This window comes from Schistosoma mansoni, chromosome 4, assembly GCF_000237925.1.
Source record: "Schistosoma mansoni strain Puerto Rico chromosome 4, complete genome".
In the NCBI taxonomy this organism is placed as follows: domain Eukaryota; kingdom Metazoa; phylum Platyhelminthes; class Trematoda; order Strigeidida; family Schistosomatidae; genus Schistosoma; species Schistosoma mansoni.
Window position 1 is genome coordinate 2,128,843 of NC_031498.1, and position 21,793 is coordinate 2,150,635.

The following is a 21,793-nucleotide window of genomic DNA, read 5'->3' on the forward strand; positions in this document are numbered from 1 at the left end:
TACTATCATAAGATTAAGCTAAATGTCATTTAAATGAATCATTATTGTTTGCTTTGATAAAAAAACCTGTAAACATACATTGGTTCATCTGGAAAACAGTTTGAAATATATTTCTATCAAGTACTTGGTAAAGTATATCATATTTCATCATAATTTACTTTAAGTGATAAGCATTGTGAATAATAGTTAAAAAAGCATTCAGAAAATAGTTCAGGGTACAGTTTAATTGCGGCATTAAAAACATGATTAGTAAACTTTTGTATAGTTCACTTTGTGCTGTGGTCTACTTATATCCATGTAAGTAGTATATGGTGATGGTCAGACATAGAATGTAATTTGGCAAAAGATCGATAAGGAACGAACTGGAATAAAGCGTAATCGGTACGAAAATGCATAAACAATGAAATCAGTGAAGATGGATTGATAGTTGCAGAAGGAACAATTAAGAATGAGACAATTGTTTGTCATTTTGCGAATTGACTGTTTACTGTATAGTTATCAGAATTTAGTGAGATAATCTGTAATTTGTGCCTAAATAAAATCGATTGTTCGCACCCATATTTTGTTCACTACAACTACAACATTAAATTAAATAACCATCACTGTAACGAATAAAAGCTATAATCCTTATGAATGATTGTTGAAGATAGTTTTCGAAACAGATAAATGTCATTTGGGAAACTGCCTAAAATCATAAAACACTAGACAGGGGGTTCGTCTTTCACGGGAATACCTCAACAATACGTTCGCTCCACCTTACATGGTACTTAGTTAAAGGCCTAGAAATCTTTTATCTAACACGTTGCATCTAGAAATTGATTAGGGATTCAGTGTTCTATATTTTAAGCGTTCATCAGTTTGATATATAATATAATCTTGATCTAATGTACTTGATGGATAAATATCTCGTTATCAACACGGTCTAATCCACTAGTTATAATGTCCTAAAAGAACTTAGAAAAATACATAGTAAGAGTCGTCGAAAATGAGCATAAAATTATAACTAAGAAACAGGATTTTTTAAAATAAACATACAGTTTGAAATTTGAATCATTTGCAACATAAGTTTCCCAGATTCAATCCTGAATAGAATATTCCGTTTGAAATTACTATAAACTCTCAGGCTACAGTTTAACATTTATCCTGACGTTCTATATTTTACAATAATTAACCGAATTATATCAACCTGCTAAGATAACTAACTAGAAATTTGTTACCTTCGAAAAATCACTATAAATAACTATTTAATTAAATATATAAACTATGCTGAGTCATCTGTTGATGTCTTCATTTATGAAAATTGTTTGTTGACTGAAATTTCTGCTTCAATTTTAGTTGAATTTAATTAGTTCACAATTACAGTTAACCTCTTTGATTCTCCGGCTAATAAATAATGTGAATCATTTACTGTCAAAATTTTTCAAAATAAATTATAGATATCCAAATTTAATATTAAATTCGTTTTTTTAAACAGTTGAATTCATAAGTTGATTAAAGCTAGACCACCATGGAAAACCTGGAAGCACTGGACGGTCGTTTCGTCCCAGTGTGTGACTCCTCAGCCGTGCACATCCACGATCCTGCTCGTGGGATCCGAACCTAGGGCCTTCGGTCTCACAAGCGAACACATGACCTCTAAACGACTGAGCCGGCAATGTTTAATTTCAACCAATCTGCAAAATTGAGCAACCGTCCATCATTGTCTTCAGTGAGTTACGGCCTCACAACAGACATCGTTGAATTTCACTGGTCACTGCTTCTCAGTAGAACTCCAGAAAATACCTCATGAAGCCAGTCACTAGTGAACATATAATGATTATTATCAGAGAGGGAGTTTTGTGGAGACTAGTAATTTTTAAAAGTTGAATTCATGAGTCGATTAAAGCTAGACCACCAATTTTATTTATAAACATTAAAATAGTGAATGATAATCATTAAGAGGCGGTTTGTATTTGGGAAATAAGTTATCTGGGCAACACTGTGTAATTAAATTTTTCTAATTATATACACTTTTCTATCAGTTAATATGTTATTATGTTGATTGTTTTTTACCATGTAAACAATGAATATTACACACTGGGAATAGCCTAAATAGTCATAATAATATCATAATTCAAATATTGAAGTGATGAATAGTTAGAAAGATCGTAGAGAGCTGTATTATGTTGCCAAAGTTGAGTTTATTTACTAGCCAATTTTAATATTTAGGTGAATAAATACAAATAGTTATAAATTAGTGAAGTGATATGTTCTATATGTGCTTTCCATCATAAAATGGCCACCTAGATGTTAAACAACTAATTCTTAATTTCCAATATTCACCACCTGCTAGTGACTGTTAGTTGGAAGGCTACTTCATATTTTTCTTTAATCTTATGATTTATAAGCTACTAAAGGTCATAATATTTTAAACAGTAAAATTTTGTAATGAGGTTAAAAACTTTTACTGAGCTAATTATGAAAGTAGAATATTTCAGGTATTAGTAGTTGAAATTCTTAAATAGTCTCTGTGAATGAGAAAACGACTACATAGTCTGCCAGAGCTTTTAAAGTCTAATAGACTGGTATTAATTTTCTGAAAATCTCAGAAAACTAACATCTATTGACATTAAATATTTACTAGGTGTCAATGTGTTTATTTGGAAACTTGACTTTTACTGATGGTCGATTTATGTTTTGCTTGTAAAACACTAGATCTTTAGACATAAAAAGTTTCATTATTTTTCAAAGTAAATCTTACCGAAATATAGTCAATAAATGATTATTACAGTACTTCGGTAAGTCCCCTGATATATTTCTCAACTTATTTTTACAGAAACAATATTGGTTTCCTTGAAGAAATTTAGTACGAAAGTAAGATATGACTAATAAATGATCCTTTTTTAGCCAACATATATTTGATTATTTATTTACTGTGTGATAAGTTACTACGTTGAACTATTTTGGTTCAGTGTTCAGCATCGTGATGATAATATCAAGATTTTTTAAGTAATGAATAGGTTTAATGGGTTTTACTACTATCCCTAAGTAAATGTATGTGACTAAAATAATCATTACTGATTTAACAAAATATCTACATGAATGAAATTTGTTTAGTTCACTTAATGATCATACGGTGGTTTATGCTACTTATATTGACAAGTATAAGTAGTATGTAGCACCAATCAGAAGTGGAATGCACTCCAACAGAGAATTGGGAAGATTCATTTGAAGAAAACAGAAGAGTAAACAGAAAGTAATAACAACGGGATTGGAAAATATCATGAAGCATATAAAAGACAACGAATGAAAGATGTACAAATGATGTATTTGATGTATGATTTTCATATTTTGCAATTAACAATAAATTGGTCTTCTCTACTTGGCTCTACATTCACTACGATATAATTAAATGAAACGTTCATTTATTTTAATTACTTCACAGTATTCATTCAATTTAGTCAAATATTTCCATAATTGAAATCATGAGTCAGTTGAAGCTAGATCACCTAGAAGCACTGGACGGCCGTTTCGTTTTATTATGGGACTCCTCAGTAGTGCGCATCCACGATCCCGCACTCGCAAGATTCGAACCCAGTACTTACCAGTCTCGAGCCAGAGCACTTAACCGATAGACCACTGAGATGACCGGCATCCAACGGTGTAATGTCTAGTTCATGATTTCAACTATGAAATTACTGAAATCTCCACAAAACCCCTTCTGATCTTTAATAAAATATGTTAATGTATTTGTTTAGGTACATAACAAGAATATAGAAGGGTTGAGTCATGAATTGTAAGTGTATATAACTCTAAACTTGTATAATGTTTTCATTTCGAAGTGTTACACTTGATAAAGACCTGAAGAGTTCATAGAATGTATGAATTTTATAGATAAAATAATATTGACAGTTTACTATATAACTTGTCGCATAATTAACACATTGATTTAAACAAAATAAAACGTGTATATTATTGAATTTCATTATCACGAATATGATGAAATTATTTTATATGAATATAATAGTAAAGTCAATAATTAAATATAGTCAATCAAGCTTGATCTCATCTATGAAAAATAAAATAAGATTACTGTAAAGGTGCAATCACATAAATTTATCTTGTTGGGCATACACTAACGAAGAATTATGATGGTTAACATCGCAAAATCTATATATATATATGTATATATGTATATGTAAACAGTTGTCTATTTTTTCGTTTGTTTGTTATTTACAACACGTATACACAATAATCTAATGAACTGATTACAATCGAATAAAATAACAAAATTGGTAATAATCTAAGATTTCCTATTTTGTTTACAGAATTAAATGAATATTTGATACTAGTTAGAGACAAATAAATATGTATTATTATGATTATTATTTCTTTTTGGTTGTATGGGGTATCATTTTTACATATCAACAACATTACTTTCTATCCAATTTTTGTTCATTCTTCTCATGTCTGTCTCCATTTCTCGGTGTAATGTGTTCTTTGGTCTCCCTCTTCTCCTTTGGCCTTCAAGATTCCATGTGAGGGCTTATCTTGTGGCGCAGTTGGGTGATTTCCTCAATGTGTGTCCTATCCACTTCCAGCGCTTCTTCCTGATTTCTTACTCCTCTGGAATCTGGTTTCTTGTCTCCCACAGCAGCTTGTTGCTGATAGTGTATGGCCAACAAATCTGCAGTATCTTGCGTAGACAACTGTTAATAAACACTTGTGTCTTCTGGATGATGGCTTTTGTAGTTCTCCAAGTTTTCGCCCCATACAGTAAAACTGTCTTGACATTCGTATTGAAAATTCTGATCTTGGTGTTGGTTGACAAATGTTTTGAATTCCAGATGTTCTTCAGTTGTTAAATATGCTGCTCTTGCTTTGCCGATCCTCGCCTTCACATCTGCATCAGATCCACCGTGTTCATCAATCATGCTCCCCAGGTCAATGTTTACATAGAAAGTATAATGTCCATGGAAACTTGTTTAACTAATAAAACTGATTAAATTAATAATGATAATGATATTATAGTATTGTGAAGGAAGAATGTATAGAATTTTAGTAAATTCTTTTTAATCTAAATTTAAATTGTAAGGAATAAAAATGATACATTAAAAGACATCTCTACATTGTAAATTAAATAGTACATATCTTCAACCAGAAGGGTTTTGTTCTAGTTCTGTTCTTATAATATGCTGACCTCTTACAATACATATATATTCGACAATATACGAAAGTGTTCTGTTTTGATCAAGTTAATTATGACTGGTAGCTTCCCAAAGTCTTATTATCATTATGAATGCTTTTGTTTTCATGACCTATTATTTTCGTTGTTCTCAAACCATGTTATTGTTTAACTAATTAAGGATTGAATAATTAAATTCATAATATAATCAATGGGATTACAAAACTTTACGAAAACAGCAGGTTCTGAGAAGATACAATAGAAATAATGATAATGATAAATGATCATATCTTAAATCAGATATGGGTTTTGGTGTTGAAAATATAATAGCATCTTCATAATTAAACTACCCAGCTCAATGAATGCATTATTGCTATCTAAGTTGTCAATGGAACCTAAGAGTTATCTTCCTAAGAACAAAGTGGATACGTTCAACTTCATAAACGCCATTTTCTTGTTTTATATATCACCGTATTCTCTGAGCTGGATAAGTTAATCATGAAGTGTCCGATAAGTTTTGGTGTTCATAATGTTGTTGTCTAGATAGATAATGAAAGACTCGTGGTTAAACTACCCAATTAAGATAAGATGTTTTCACCAAGGTCATTCTTCTAGCTCATTAACTGTCTTTATCATCCAAAAGTAATTTATTTATTGTTCTAACTGATTGTCAATAAAACAAGAGGAAAAGTTTTAAGCGATAATAAAATAAGTTAATTGTACATATTACTGCTTGGAATAAGTACGGTAAAACTCTACTTGTATCTGTATTATATTGTAGGTGGATAAGAGATACAAAATGTTTTATAAATGAAACTTTTCAGCTAGTTGTCCCTGGGTCTTGATAAATAATGAGGTTCGCATGTACGATTTACAAAGCCACTGTTGAAAAACCATGTGTTAAATTTCTAAACGTTTGTGATCCCATTATTTTCTCGAAATACTTGAACTTCTAACCACTAAAAAGTGTTTCCATCTACTGAATACTCTATTTTCAAGGCACGACAACATAATGTTTGTTGAGATATGTTAATTTTTTTCAATTCTCAAAACGTTCAGTTTTCTGATTCCTCAGTCCATTTGAATAGGCAAATTTAAGAAAACTCAGAAGTCATTAATGTTTACTGACATTTATTTAAAGCATCGCTGTGTTGGGATGTATGTACATCTGGCTGACGGGTTCTGAACAGAATGAAGCGCGCGTTCTAGATTCCACTAATACCCATCATCTATCTCTGCTTATTTTCCATGTGACTTCAATCAATATCGAGGCAATTCACTCAGGATGCACATATGTCAATACGAGACTGGTCAGTTATGGTCCTAAACATCAATTGAAAGTTTCAAATAACCGATACAAAAATGAATTAAACTTTATGTGATTTTTCCATTCTAAATAAATAATCTTGTAAAATAAGAAATAACCGCTCAGAAATTTCTGATTCATTTATTGGTAATTTTTAGTTAAAGTACATCAAGTTTGTCACAAAAGACAAAAACAATTCATGGGTAATGTATAGTTCAATGCAGTTATTTAAAGCAATTAGTCCCTCTTATGAACTTTGATGGAACAACTCCGTCTATCGAAATTGATCTTATTTATCATGGAACTATGAATTACTATTTTGTAAATCTTGAGATTTATTCTAAAAGAAAAAGAAGACAGCTAAAAGACTAATCAATTTTCTCTCATTCAAATGATGATCAACAGTTTCTTGGACAACACAATCACATCTTATTTGACCTTGTATCAGTGAATTTAATAAACATTTCCACCATAAAATTAATGACGTTTCCCTTTAGACTGGATAAAACCAGCCACAAGCCAACCAATCAAATTGATCAGTCGATGTTAGTAAACAATAATCTGATTGGTTGTTTTCTTAGTCAATACTTCATTCTGATTTGGTGACTTAAAACTAATATTGACTATGCCTCTGGTTTCACTTAACCAGTAACACATGAGTTTGGAATGAAATGCTTATGAATACATAAGATATTATGGATATTTCTTGGCAATAAATAACTATTATATAACGTTTCAAACATTAAAAAAAGACTAAGCATGAAACTTTTTAAAATTTAAAATGGATGTGGATTTATCTGAACTTGATGACTGGTTAGGGACACTCGAAGAATTACAGCTGGTAAGTTAGTGAATTTGCTTTGCATATTGAATATAAAAACTGGTTTATAAGAATTCAGTTATCATCTGCAATGTACTGTGAGGTTGTAAATTAAATAAACAAGCCTATTTTTATTTCATTCATCAATGAAATTATCCCTAGTATTTGGTAAAATATATTTTCGCTCAAACTCATACCTCAGTTAAGCAGTGTGTAAAGAGTACAATAGTTAACAAGAATTAATATGTATAACCATCACCACCATCTCAGATGGTATAATTACAAATCCGTATCTACATCACCCAATTTCTGGTAACAGTTCCATAACTTCTCTACCAACTAGTCAATTCATAATGTGATCATTAGACTAAGTTTCTACTTATTTGTTACATATTGGTTAATGACAGGTCCAGTTTTTATTACAATGATAATAGGTTAACTCTAAGCTAATCTAGTACAGTGAATTCAATAAGATTATCTTATATTGGAATTTACGACATATATTTACTTGGATAATTTGTCTAGCTTGAAAATGCAAATACAACTGACTATATCAATTTAAATCTTAACTAAAATCATTTGACAGAATAACCTCTAATGTTTACATAGTTGACCAGTGGAAAATCTACCTAATTTCCTTATAAAAAGTATGAAAATGTGTTTGTTAAATAGTCTAACTGAAAGGAAGATACGAAATGGGTTTTGTTCACCCTAAAAAAACTTTCTATGTCCCAATAATCAATACCAACAATAAGCTAAGTGATGACATGATGATGCATTATCTTCCCTGTCATGACTTTTTAATGATCAAGCTATTTCAGAGTCAAACAAATTATCATCACTTGTGTAATTTTGTTGTATAAGATCAACTACAATGTAACTGCTCTGTATTATTAAGGACTAATCACACAGGTTTAAGTGACTATTTAAAAGGGGTTTTGATATTAAGATATAGTCTGTTAAAATGAATATCATTCCTTAAGGAGTCAAGTAATATCTCGAAGAATGTGTATCAAAGCTAGAAACATATCTGTACTTAGTAAATCAGTTAATAAACGAACCATAAAGGAACTGACGATCCTCTCTATTCGTAGTGAGCACAGTACTATTCCGTCTGTGACTCTGAATACAGTTAGGCGCATTTCTTAAATAAAATTATTTGTGTTAAAGAGTGATTCTCATTTAGATGCCGTCAATGAATTGCTATCTATCTACTGACATGTATGACTTTAGAGGTAAAAAGGCGCAAAACAAGAAAGTCATGGATTAGGTAACATATATGTTAACTTCTTTCTGCTCTTCAATACCTCTAAGGTCTTCGTCACTTTGTGATGGAAATCACTTGCACAATATTCCCTTTAAACTTTCATGGTAGATGTTACTTTATTACTGTACTGTGAAGAACAGGTTATTTAAAACGTACAAGCACAACATTTTCGTTTGTGATTGATATTTTTGTCATTCAGAAACAGTACTAATTAAACTGTCTTCAATAACCTTCAGTGACAGACTGTATTCTAGAAGCACGCGTTTTTGTTCTTACATTTCTTACCCAGACTACCTCAAGACTGGAGTTACGAGTTTTCACTAGGACTTCTAGAGATTCATCTGAAAGATTTCCACTAGTGAGCACAAGATTACCGTTTCCTGAGATATTCTGTGGTGAGATGTGATGATACTATTTGTCGCGCACTTTTATAAGCCTGATAAAGAATGAAGTTTCAGGGCATCTGTTTCGTCCGCGTTTTGGACCTGTGAGAAATGAGGGCTAATTATCCCACATCAAATTAAGAGTAGAACTTTAACCACTTATATGCTTCTCCAGATAATGTCACCACATGTTGAAAATGATCTTTAAACTACCTGATAAATCCTCACAAAACGTTTAAGCAACTGAATTTTGATAAAAATGAAGATAAAATATACAGTTTCATAATGTCAATAAGATAATTTGTCTATTATTATAAATGTGATCGAACAATACTATTTTTTAATACGTAATTCTAAAGTCACATTTTGGCTTACATAGTTTTACACTGTCAATTTGTATCCATTTCATGACAAAAACATCTTTCACTAAGACGTACGTGATGAAAAAGAATAGTTGTATCATGATGGACGTGTTGTAAGTGATCTGAATAAAAAGTCAATGTGCTAGATTACATCACTACTTCATTATTCAAAGCTAGTCATGACTTGAAAAATAATCAGTAAAAATTACGCAATACTTAAAAACTAATAATTTATGTTTAATTATCAGTGTCTTGTTGAAGAGATCTAAAATAATGAAAAGGAAGCATTGGATACTTGTAAGATCGTTCATTATTAATTGATTGTTGAAAAATACATTTATTGTTTTGGATACAAGAAGTGTTGAGTTGTATCTCCATCATGTTCACTGTGTATAAAAGATGAAATAAGTTAGTGTTGAATCAGAATAATGAAATGAGGTTTAAAAATAAAAAAGCCATTCTTCATGAACTCTTTAGCTAAGTTATAAGTATGTAGCGATTTACATTGAAACATCTGAACTAGAAGAAGGAATAAAGATAGATGAGTAGTCTTTTGTACGTTTCACACTTTGAATGTAACTCAGTTATCAGGTAAAAATTTGTGTAATCGACTTCTTACCACACGTGAGATGATGCATAGTGGGGCTACCTTGATACTGAAACAAGAGAAGGTGGAGTCGTGTTAGGGCATATGCACTATTGGTTAAAAATCCAGAGTTTCTTTTGTCTCTGATTTGTACTTGCTCTTGTTATTACTATTAATTTTATTAATCATCATAATGCTATTTATTAAATCTGTACTATTCGTTGCATTATATACCATTTACATGTAGTCTCAGGATGATCTAATTGAAAATAATATTGTTTAACCTAGATATCTCATCATTGATTTCTGGGATAATGAATTATTTTTTATAGTTTAGTAATTAACTAACTAGTCATAAGGTCAATCATTATAGTTGTTAATAAGACACTATGTATTCTTGTATATACTTTTTACATCAAGAGGAAGATTTATTTTCTAACCGAAAATTCATTTATGTTACAGTTGGATGGTTGGCAGAATAATTCATATGTGAGATACTCTTATGTAGAGTAGGAAATATTTTTCAAAAAAGTACTCATAAACTGATAGTTCACTTAAGTTAATCATGCTGAATAGAGTATTATATGAATGTGTGTTTTCTTGTTAAAACTAAATACCCTGGTCTATTTAATAATAAAAAATATTATAAACGTTTTATACTGTTTAACAGAATATATGTATTCGAGACATAAAACCAAAAAAAATCCAATCTTATTTTTCTTGTTCATACAATTCACAAACACTTCTTGGAGAATGTGAATAAACATAAATTCACTTAGTATTACTTGTTTGAATCTTCCCATTGATGTTTAGGACTGCAACTGGTCAGTCTCTTATTGGCATATGTGCATACTGTGCGTATTGCCTCGATATAGCTTTATTTCGAGTCCCAGAGTGAACATCAATTCTGAGATGCAGGTAGATCCATTTGACGAGACTCAAATAGGACGAAACACGCGTCCTGGATTTCACTGCTAGCCACTAACCATCTTTGCTTACAATGAATAAACATAGTTCCAACTACATCGGTTTTGATCATCTAGTTAGTATGACAAACCCTTATACCTAAGGTAAAACTTAAGGCTAAGTACATATAATCGACTTACCACATGTGTTTGTAATTAACGAAATTTAGTTTAGTTGTGTTCAACAGATCATGAAAAGATTATCCATATGGTATTGTTTTTTATCTTTCCTTTGAAACTCCTATCGTTCAACAATTTAGTTTTAGTAATAAAATCTAGACAAAATTTATCTCATATTTAAGCTTATAATTTCCCACCACCCCCCTCTAGAAAGATTTTCATAAGTAGTTAAGGATAAATGAAATTGTGTTTGAAATATTTAAGGTTCCCTAACAATCGACTTTGTGTAGAACTGAGCAAACAGTCATTTCTTTTTACTCATTTCAATTTATTTTATTAGTATTCAACCTATTGTACAACATGGTTGAGAAGTTTAACTGCCAACGTATGTACATCTGTATAGAGTTCTGTGTTATTTTTTCCTTGATATATGGGGAATATTGCTTGAGCATGAATCAGTGAATCCTTTACCAAAAAATAAGGCTTTATTGATAGGGTAATTAATTAATTCATTAACTACTTAACACTTTTCATTTGATATAAATAACGCAAATAGAAGCATATCATCTCAACAGAGAATTCTGTAAACAAATCTAAAAGAACATAATTTCCGTATTTATAGGTAACAAATACAGTGGAGAAGATATGTAGCCCAGGCGGATGATTTTGATCAAACTATCCAGCTCAGAGAACAAAACTCCATCAAAAACGAACACAGTCTATTTCAATCTTAGTTAGGTAGTTTTAACAGTTTGAGATGAACATCATATCAATAACATACAGGAAATATTTTGAAGAAATGTATTCCAACTTTGTTTGAATGATCAAATAGGTCTCTTCCTTGTAACTAAGTTGATGATTCATAAAAATGAATGCAACAATCAAATGAAATCGTTTTTAAACTGGAAAAATGACTGAACACAATACACCTGTTGATTTTGTTATTGCTAGAATTTTGAGTTTTTCGTATTGTACGATAATCTTCTACTCTTTCATATACACATACATTGAATGAGTTACCCTCTCATAACAAAAAAAAATCAAAACTGATTGAATGTTTTTCATAAGTGAGATTTTTTCTTATTTAGATAGAATTTTCACATTTAACTTCACTAAATAATTGAACTGAATTATAAGCCCTCTAATACTTGTTAGCATAAAATGTATAATCTTCAAGAAAAGAACCCCTCTGATAAATTTGTTTACTGATAGCAATTTTCGAAGCAAAATATCGGTCACAAATGTAGAGTAAAGAATATTGTTTCTTACATAAATAAGAAGAGAGTAAAAATAACTATGACTCATTCCATATTTACCAAAGAATGTTATTTTGTAAAAAAAATTTTCTGTAAACATTCTGTATTTTTAACGGTTTCCGTTTTATCTGTATTTTCATATAATCGATTGATTTGCATAATTACAACGACTTTTTTGCATATGGTATATGGTAACAACCTTGTGTCATTTTTTTTACTTCGTTGGTTCGTTATTAAGTAAATAGAGATAATTAGCTTTGAAATAACAACTATTCTTTGTTTAAAAGTTTTACATTTGAGGAACTTGTTCTACATATGAACAATGTTGTGGATACTTATAGTTTTGTTTAAGCTGAAGGACGTAAATCAGTCGCACAATTAGTGAAAATTTAAGGGGTTGGTTTTGGGATATGTTTTAGATGTTCTGTTGGAAAGAGGGTACTTATCACTTACAAACCGCATCACATGACTTTCGTGGTACAGCGGAAATCAAATGAAATAGAGACTGTAAATCACAGGACTTATATTTATTTATTGAATTTTATCCTATGTTTCCAGTGATCTGTAACTCATAAATGTGATGTCATTGATAAGTTTTAACGAGTTCCTGATTTCAGTGAAATAAGTATCTACTACTCTCGAGTTTTACAACTGTCCTTTGGGCTACCCGGGCACAGTGGTAACGTCTCTTGCTGTGAAGCGGCGTGACACGGGATCGAATCCACCAGGGAGCATCAATTTCCTCAAGACTACAGGTATACCTTGCTTATGAGTGCCAAATAGTACGAAACACAGGGTCAGGGTATCTTGTCGACTACTTCAAACCAATATCTCATCTCAACATAGTCCAAGAGATGTCGAGTCACCGAGACTAGTGGCCACATTTCAACTTCGTCGACGGAATTCGATCTTGACTAAGAAGGATCTGACACACATGATATTGATCACTACCCAATGATCAATCGATTGTAAACTAGTTCGAAATTTAATCAGCACTTCTATAATAAGTCAATAATTCAAACATTTAGGAAAATATTTTTTTATAACTGGTCTTTCACAAAACGTAGAATTCTACTTTATACTACTCAAAAAACCTTTTGAAAAAATTATCACGAAGTGATATAGCTTTGTAATTATTCACAAATTCGTGGATGAAGATTTGAATCAAATGCTTTATGGTGATGGCAAGTAGTAACTGTCGGTTTTTGGAACCTGAGCAAATAGTGTAGTTGTCAGATGTAGGAATCGATTAGTTATAAGCTGGTTGCATTGACCATTAAACGATTGATTGCAGGTTTTTAAGAAGGCTTTTAATTTAGTTTACACATCCATTTAAACTCATCCATTTGTTTTTATATAACTTACTTTAACAAAACAAAATATTTATAGTTTGTTTTTGCAAGAATAAAAACAGATAAATCATAATTGATTGCATGATAGTCTTCTCCTTCATTAGGTCATTCAAATAAAATTAATTTGTCATACAATTTACTTCAGATAAACAAAGAAACTTGATACTAAATCAAAGTATGACAGAAAGAATTATTATATCGAACTGATATATTCTATTTTAAACTGCGTAGATCTCATTAATAGATTACTATGATGATGCATTATTGATTAACGTCCCCTTGCATGTAACGGTCACAAGAGTATAAAATGCGTGCATATTTATTAAGCCTTAGTTACTTAGTCTTTCTGACTGATAACAACAATTATATTAAATTCTATCGTTTTACGACGGATGTTTTTATAAGTTCAGTGTGAAATTTATCACAAAATGATTTCAGATCTAGAACTATTGAAAGAGAATATCAAGCAGGTGGTTTGAAGTCATCGAGGGTTGGTCAACATTTCAATGCCATGGACACACAGGATTAAACTTGTGATCATCAAGTTTCGTTGATTTTAACTCGTAGATATATTTACTCAAATAGTACCATCTAAAAGTTAATTATTAATTACGTGTTTATCAAAGACTAGCTATGAAGTAGTGGTTTTAACCAATTAAGTCAACTAAGTCAAATGTAAACCAGTTGCTTATTGATGATGGGCGTATTGAAATTTATATTAATAACTACTGGATCCCCATTAAATAAGTGAACTGTGTTCTATTTGTCCTGTCTCCTGTATTCTTAATTACAGCATGCTTCAATTTCATAATATAACCATATAAGATTATGTGGTGCAATCACGTCCCAGACATATATATATATCCCAGTTCTCCTGCTGGGCTGTAAAAAGCACTGGGAAATAAGAATCTTCTAGCACCGATTGTCTAACTACAGTATGAAATATACAAATTCGAATTTTATATTTAAAATATAAAGCAAAACGTGATTTGAAAACTAGTCGACTTCATTATCTCAGCGTTAACTCGCCTATTTAAAGCAGTATTTTATCTGTGTGATTAATTTTCAAATTGTTCTACTTATATCCTGATATTTTGCAGTGCGCTACTAAAATCCAGAATCTACTGGATGCATACTTTTAATGAATTTAGAACTCGCCAATAGCTCACTGTCTCTTTAATCTTTCAGTATACTGGGTACTGATTATTCAATTAATTTTTTCCTATGAGAATTGGCTTTCTTGGTTCGTGATTTTTGAAGTTGCATGATATTTACTGTGTTGAAACAACACTTATGCCAAAGGTGTATTCTGGTTTAACTATTATATCCTAATCCAGGATACATTTCTCTGTCGAAGGTTGATGTACATACAGCTTAATAATAGGAGGATCACTCCTGTATATTTTTTAAATTAATCCACAGTCCTGAAAAAAATTGTGTGTTCATATTGATCATAAGTCTAGGTATTACAAAACAACCAAAATAATTGTCATTTACCATTAATGAGACTACTTTTTATGAATTCATAGATGTATTTTTCTAGCGATCAATGAATTTCAGTAGAATCGAGATAGATGTTTGACAATCAATTTTAATTAAGATGTAACCAAGATTAGAGTTACGTCTTGCTGACGAGTATCAACTACTAAAAGGCCTACATCCTGAACTTCGTACATATTTCAACCAACTCATCACTAAATGAAGTGGGCAGAGATGAGTAGCTACTTAGCTTATTATTAATAATGCCATCTGACCCATATAATTCAATTTGTACAAAAGAATGTACAACATAAAATTGATTACTATAAAACTCAGTATACACTTTAAGGCTTCAGTCATATAAAATCACTGATTGTAATAGATTGTAGTGATTTTGTGAAGATATTTTCGCGATTCGAGAGCTTTTCCTGAAGCGATTTTTAACTAAAACAGATTCGTGATAGTAATAGAATTAAGAAGTATTAACATCATTTATTTTCATTTTTTAAAGATGGCCTGGTATGCGAATACATTCATTTTTCTAATAACGAGAAGTGGAACACACTAAATGTATCCTTAAATACCATTTCGTTATACCAAATATACTATATTGTGTCGTTTTCAACTTGATCCACGATATGGATTTCTACACCTGTATAAAATCACATGAAATATATACTCTTCAATGATAACGATCAAATGAAAACTGGCTAACTCTAGTCCCAGTCAAATTTGTGTTGACCACTTGAAAATAATCGATAAATTAATGTTTATAATTAGTGGGTGAACAATAACATACTATTTCCTAGTATATATAAATTTATATTACGCAGTCCTATATTGGGATTAAACACGTGGTGCTAACTCTTTGGTCTAAAGACTGGGAGTTTGGTCTGAAATCTGAAGGGCCTGAGTTCGATCTCTGGTAAGATAATGAATGCAGACTTTAGATTATATACTAAGACAAAATAACTGTCTAATGCCTTCTGGTTTTTAATGGTACCCCAAATAAGCTAAAATTCGACATAAACAAATTAAATGTCAAACCGTTCTCTAGAAACCCAACTAATTAAATTACAGGCACCTTTTTTAAAAACAAACTTATGCATCTTAATTTGTATTTTGGTTTGCTGTGTAAAAATGGTTTTATATTACTTATGTATGTTTGGTTACATTAGTGTACACAGGTGAGTTTATAATCTGTTTGTCATGTGAATATATGATATATTTATTATATATATGTCTAGTAATCGATGTATTATCAAACACTATAAATTACTGTAATAGAGATAAACCACTGCACAAATCATCTTACTTTGTACTGTGCAATGAATGCTTGTGTTTGAATTCATCTACGTATATGTCTCAGTAACAAGATAATTGTTTGATTATTTGATCAATTGTTGTCATGACGTTTAAGAACTGACAATATGACCCAATGATAAAAGTTATTTATTTAGTTGAGAAATCTTTTATTGATCAAAATCACTTGTTATTGGTATAACTTCCAATCGATAAGATGAAATTCAAACTTAAATTTTATCGATCGATATATCACTTTATTAGTATTTTTAATGAGCCTTAACAATTTGTTAGTGACTCAGAGAGTGTGTCAAATATTTGTAACATTCTAACTGATCATTAACCGTACAATTACTCTGTCTAACGTTTCATTTACTTCAAACGGCTACATAGGTAGTGGTTTTGTTGAGATTAGTTTAATTTATAGATTACATTCGTCATGGATTAATCTTATTCGCAGCACGACTGAAAGTCAATGAGTACTGGAAAGCTGTTTCACCCTAGTATAGAACACCTCTGTATGACACATAAAGAATTCCACTGAGTAGCCTTATACTTAGAGGAAAATTAAGTTCAGTCTTCTCTGATTATCAATGGTAACTTTACTTCGATCAATCAATTATTAACCATTTTTCAGAGTATGCGTTACAATCTTGAGTGTAGACGTAAGCAACAACCTTTTTGAAAAAAGTGGAGTTGGTTGTTTTGTTGTACACTCTTAATTGTAAGTATTATCAGGTCTTTGAAGCCTATTATTCGAACTCCAGTGTGACCTGAATGTTTTGGAAAATTCACCACTTCTGTAAGCAGAATTGACATCAATCAAGGTTACTGAAATTAGTCTGCTTAATAATACTCCCAAATGTTAATATATTTTAGAAGAATTTATACCACTTTGTAAATGAAAATATTTTTACTAAGGGATTAGGATGATCTGTTTGACATTGCTTATCACTTTCAGAGTTCACGTTTGTAAACAATATCGTTAATTAATTAAGTCAACATTTATCAAGCCGGTTTCAAAAGGGGCTTTGTGAAAATTGAGGAGTCGAAATCTGTATTAAATGCTATGACTTATGCGGATTGGGAAAATAATGATCATTACAATTTGCCGTGTTCAATAAATGTGCTATATTTAGAAATTTTTGCCATTTAGTTTTTTCATATCATCAATCAGTGCTGAGTATTAGAATGCAAGTTTCAATTCAAGCCTTAATTTATGCCATGTATGTGATTACATCAAGCATACGCGAGTGTACTACACTAACAAGTTCATACTAGATAACTGCGGATAATTCCAAGCGCTTTAAACAAAATATCTAAAGTAAATTATCATCTAATATACATCACTTACCTACTAAATGAAAAGGATGATAATCGGAACTTCTAAATAGAACACAATTAACATTGAAAGCATCGTGGATAATCTTAACTGAATAACAATTAGAATTAATTTTAATATAAAATCATAAGAATATGATAAAAATGTATATTACTTCTATTATTGTCTGATTATTTCATTTAAAGTAAGATAAGTAAACACATTAAAGGCCAAAACCTAGTATAGATGTAAAGATTAAGTACGAACAAGCTAAAAACGTGAATTTCATGTTAACAGGTATCATAAAATAGTTAATCAATAACAAATGAATAATTCACTTGGTATTGTTTGGTTGAATCTTCCCATTGATGTTTAGGACTGCAATTGATCAGTCTCTCATTGACATATATGCATACTGTGAGTATTGCCTCGATATAGCCTAAATTCACAAGCATTATAAGCAAAGATGGTAGTGGCTAGCAGTGGAATCCAGGACGCGCGCTCGTCCTATTTGGGACTCGTCAGCTGGATGTACTTACATCTCAGAGTTGATGTTCACTCTGGGACTCGAACCCAGTACCGTTTGCTCCAAACGCCACCGCATTATCCACTTAGTTACTGAGTCCTGATAGCCATTTGCTTGTGCAGTGGGGTGAATAATGCTCAATCTTTAGTGAATCATACATTAGTAACATAATAAATTGATGAAATTTTATCAAGTAACAATAAGCTTAATTTTTTACATCAGTTACAATGTAGTTGATCTTATACGACTAAATGCATACAATGTTTATTTAAAAGTACACCTTCAAAATATATTATCTTAAAATTGAGATATATACTTTTGTTAGAAACATCTTCACAGCTTTGATAACTGCTAACAATCATCTTTACACAAATTTTTATTATAAACACAATAGTTAAATAACACAGTACCAAATAGTTTTATTGTTCTATAGTCGTTTTCACTAGATCCTTGATACAGGTTCCTACCATAACACATTATGAACAAGATTAGTATATATAGAAATCTTAAGAAAGTATTATAATAGGCTAAATCATTACTACGTTCCATGTACCTGTAAAAATTGTTGCTTTGTTTGTTAGAAGAAGTATTAGCCTTGTGACTTCTGGAGGATCTCAGCTTTCATCATAACGCATCATAATTCTTCCTTCAACTCCCAGGACAGAATCTAAGTGGTTTAATTTTTTTTAATCCGGTCGGTATTTTTTAGCAAGATTTTTTCTACGGGATGGGTTTGTCAACCCCGTTCCCAACCCTCCTCCTTTACCTGAGTTTGGGACCGGCAGTAGCCCTAGAAGAGTTCCGGCCAGGTTAGTGTGCATTCGCTTGGGAAATAATTTATCGTAATCAAAAGAGAAATTCAGTAAACCAAAGTTCCAGTCTTAATCAATTTGTGATACAGCATGTATATCAATCAGTGTTATTAATGAGTTGTCTTTACACTAATAACTTTCTCGACTCCATAGGGTTATAAATTCTCCATCCCTTATAGTTAGTCATTTATAAGAACAAATTTATTGATCATTCACTGATTTTTCATTAGAATCTGTATGTTTATAGTAATGGTTCTCAAGCAGTTATTATTACTCTATAAGAATCAATGTTCAGCGAACATTAGTTGCACTTCTTCTTCCTCTTCTTCTTCTTCTTCTTATTATTATTATTATTATTATTATTATTATTATCATTCACTATTCACACTAGACTAAATAAAATAACTAAGACATATTGTTGAATTTATTTGAAAATAGTCAATATTGATTCACTTGTAATAACCACTAACTTTTTAAATAACAAAATGTTACCATGTTTACTTACTTATTTACGCCTGTTACCCCTCATGAAGGAGCATAGGCCGCACACCATGCTGCACATATTTAATTTTGATATAAATTACCATGTAATATGTAAATTATTTCAACTTAAATGAATAATTTAATTCATAAAAAAACTTTTCAATTTTCTGTAAATCGTCCAACAGTTCTTTAGTCTTCAATATTATACTGAGAAAATAACACTTCATTAATTCAATCGTTAAGTATTCATTGAATTCTTTTGTTACTGTTTATATTATGGGGTATTTGTCTATAATTACTAGAACCTAGTTCATTTATGACATATACATTATAAATTTATAAGGTCATACATATTTGCTTCTACTTTCTTTGTTTAAATAACTAAATGAATACATGAAAACATATCTATGTGCTGACTATTCATATTTGGTTTGACATACTAATCATACATGTTTAGTTATTGGTCTTGCATGTTTGTATTCTATAAGCTTATACTGTTTACGGATGATGAATCAAGTGGTCACATCACACATGTAGAACTACTTAAATCCTAATTGATAAACAAAATAAGGAAGCAAGTAAACGGGTGTGAGAGAGAGAAAGCGAAAACAGAAAAAATTGTTTGACCTTAATGAAGACAATAATAGGTTTGTTTTTTAACGACTAATGCATCAAGTATTGATCTGTTTAGCATGTAGACATAGACTGATGCCAATAATTTTATTTACATATCTAACTAATTTAACTAAAATAGAATTGTCTTAAGTTAATATTTACTGCAAATTATGCATTATTTTTGTATAGAACAAAAGATTACGCTGTTATGTAAGGAATAGTTTGTTGTTTGATAAATCACATGGATATTATTTCTGTTATGGTCATTTGAGACCGTTGAATTATTTCAAATTGTCTAATTCTCATCTCCATCTTTGGGAAACGTTTTCGTAAATTTCTAGTTGTGGTAGTAATTCATGATAAATATTATTCCGCTAAAGTAATTGATTCGACCAAGCTCAGGTTCTTGTACCCAGTTTCAAATCATATTATCTGAGTAAACGAAAGTGCAGCTACCTGATTGGCCATAAAGAACTATGGATCCTAATAAACTCATCAACCTATCGAAAATGAAGTATTTGTCTTAAAACTGTTTTAAAAGAAAGACAGACATTAATTACTAAACAGTTGTTCCACAGTGACAATCTCCTTGGTTGACAAAATTATCCTGGGATTTTATACATGTTAGTCATATGGAATATCCTCTGTAAACGTTTCACCCCAAAACAAAGCAAAGTTTGTGCAAAAACTGAACAAAAATCAATATTACTAGATGTGAGGTAGACAAAGATCACAGATGAATATTTATTATACACCATAAATGGTTCAAAACTATTCACAAACACACATAGTTTTATCTGTTTGATTCATAATGATCGATATCCAAATTTGTATAAATTGAACTAGATGGCGCTAGATACGAATTGATCATGAGCGTAATGTACGTTTATAATTTATAGTATTATAAGATTAAACTGCTATAACTAATTTACATATTACTAATATGATAGTAGAATACAACTCGAGTGTACAGTTGGTATAATAATTAATGTATGCAATAAACGAAGTTATCTTTGGATCAATCAGCATATGATTTCTAACTAAATCTCTGTTTGCTCTTCCTACTTTGACAAACTAACTGGTCAATCAAAATGGAACAGCTTTTGTGGTAATCTACCTCCGAGTAATTAGTACATTCTATGCTACAATTTTACAGAACGAAAGTTGGAGACTGGCTTATAAATGGTAGCGTATCTTATTATCAGTTCCTTTGGTAAAACTTTACAATGCAAGAAACAATAGATATTTGAGAGAAGGTACACGAGTGGAATTCATCTCGTTTCGTGTACTCTATGTCCTCCATATCCACAATAATTCTCTTAAAAAATTGGTTTACAAAAAGATTTTATACGAAATATGCATAATACAGTTTACTGGTGAAGGATAATTATTTAGGAAAGTAATAAGTTCAGGAGTTTATGACGCAATCAACCCCGAAGAACATTAACATCAATGCAGGAAAGGTGATAACGTCCATAATTAGAATAATAGTGATGTAACAAAATGAAGTAAGAATGAAATGAGCTAGTTCACTTATTATTATTATTACTATTATTATTATTATTATTATTGAAACCACACATTTGTTTTTACAATTATTATCAGTGTTACAATTATTATCAGTGATATCACTTTTTCTACACAAGTATTAACACCCCTCATGGTTGATTACGT

At 30.8% G+C, this 21,793-nt stretch overlaps 1 protein-coding gene across 1 annotated transcript in view; it reads left to right on the plus strand.

Moving 5' to 3' along the window:
* Positions 1 to 7,251: 7,251 nt before the first annotated feature.
* Smp_150170 (hypothetical protein) overlaps positions 7,252 to 21,793 on the plus strand; it is a gene marked incomplete at both ends in the record, with an annotated part of 72,685 nt that continues 58,143 nt past the window's right edge. Inside the window, one exon of the mRNA XM_018796524.1 lies at positions 7,252 to 7,311. Coding sequence (XP_018651657.1) covers positions 7,252 to 7,311 — 60 coding nt within the window. The remainder of the gene's footprint in view (positions 7,312 to 21,793) is intronic.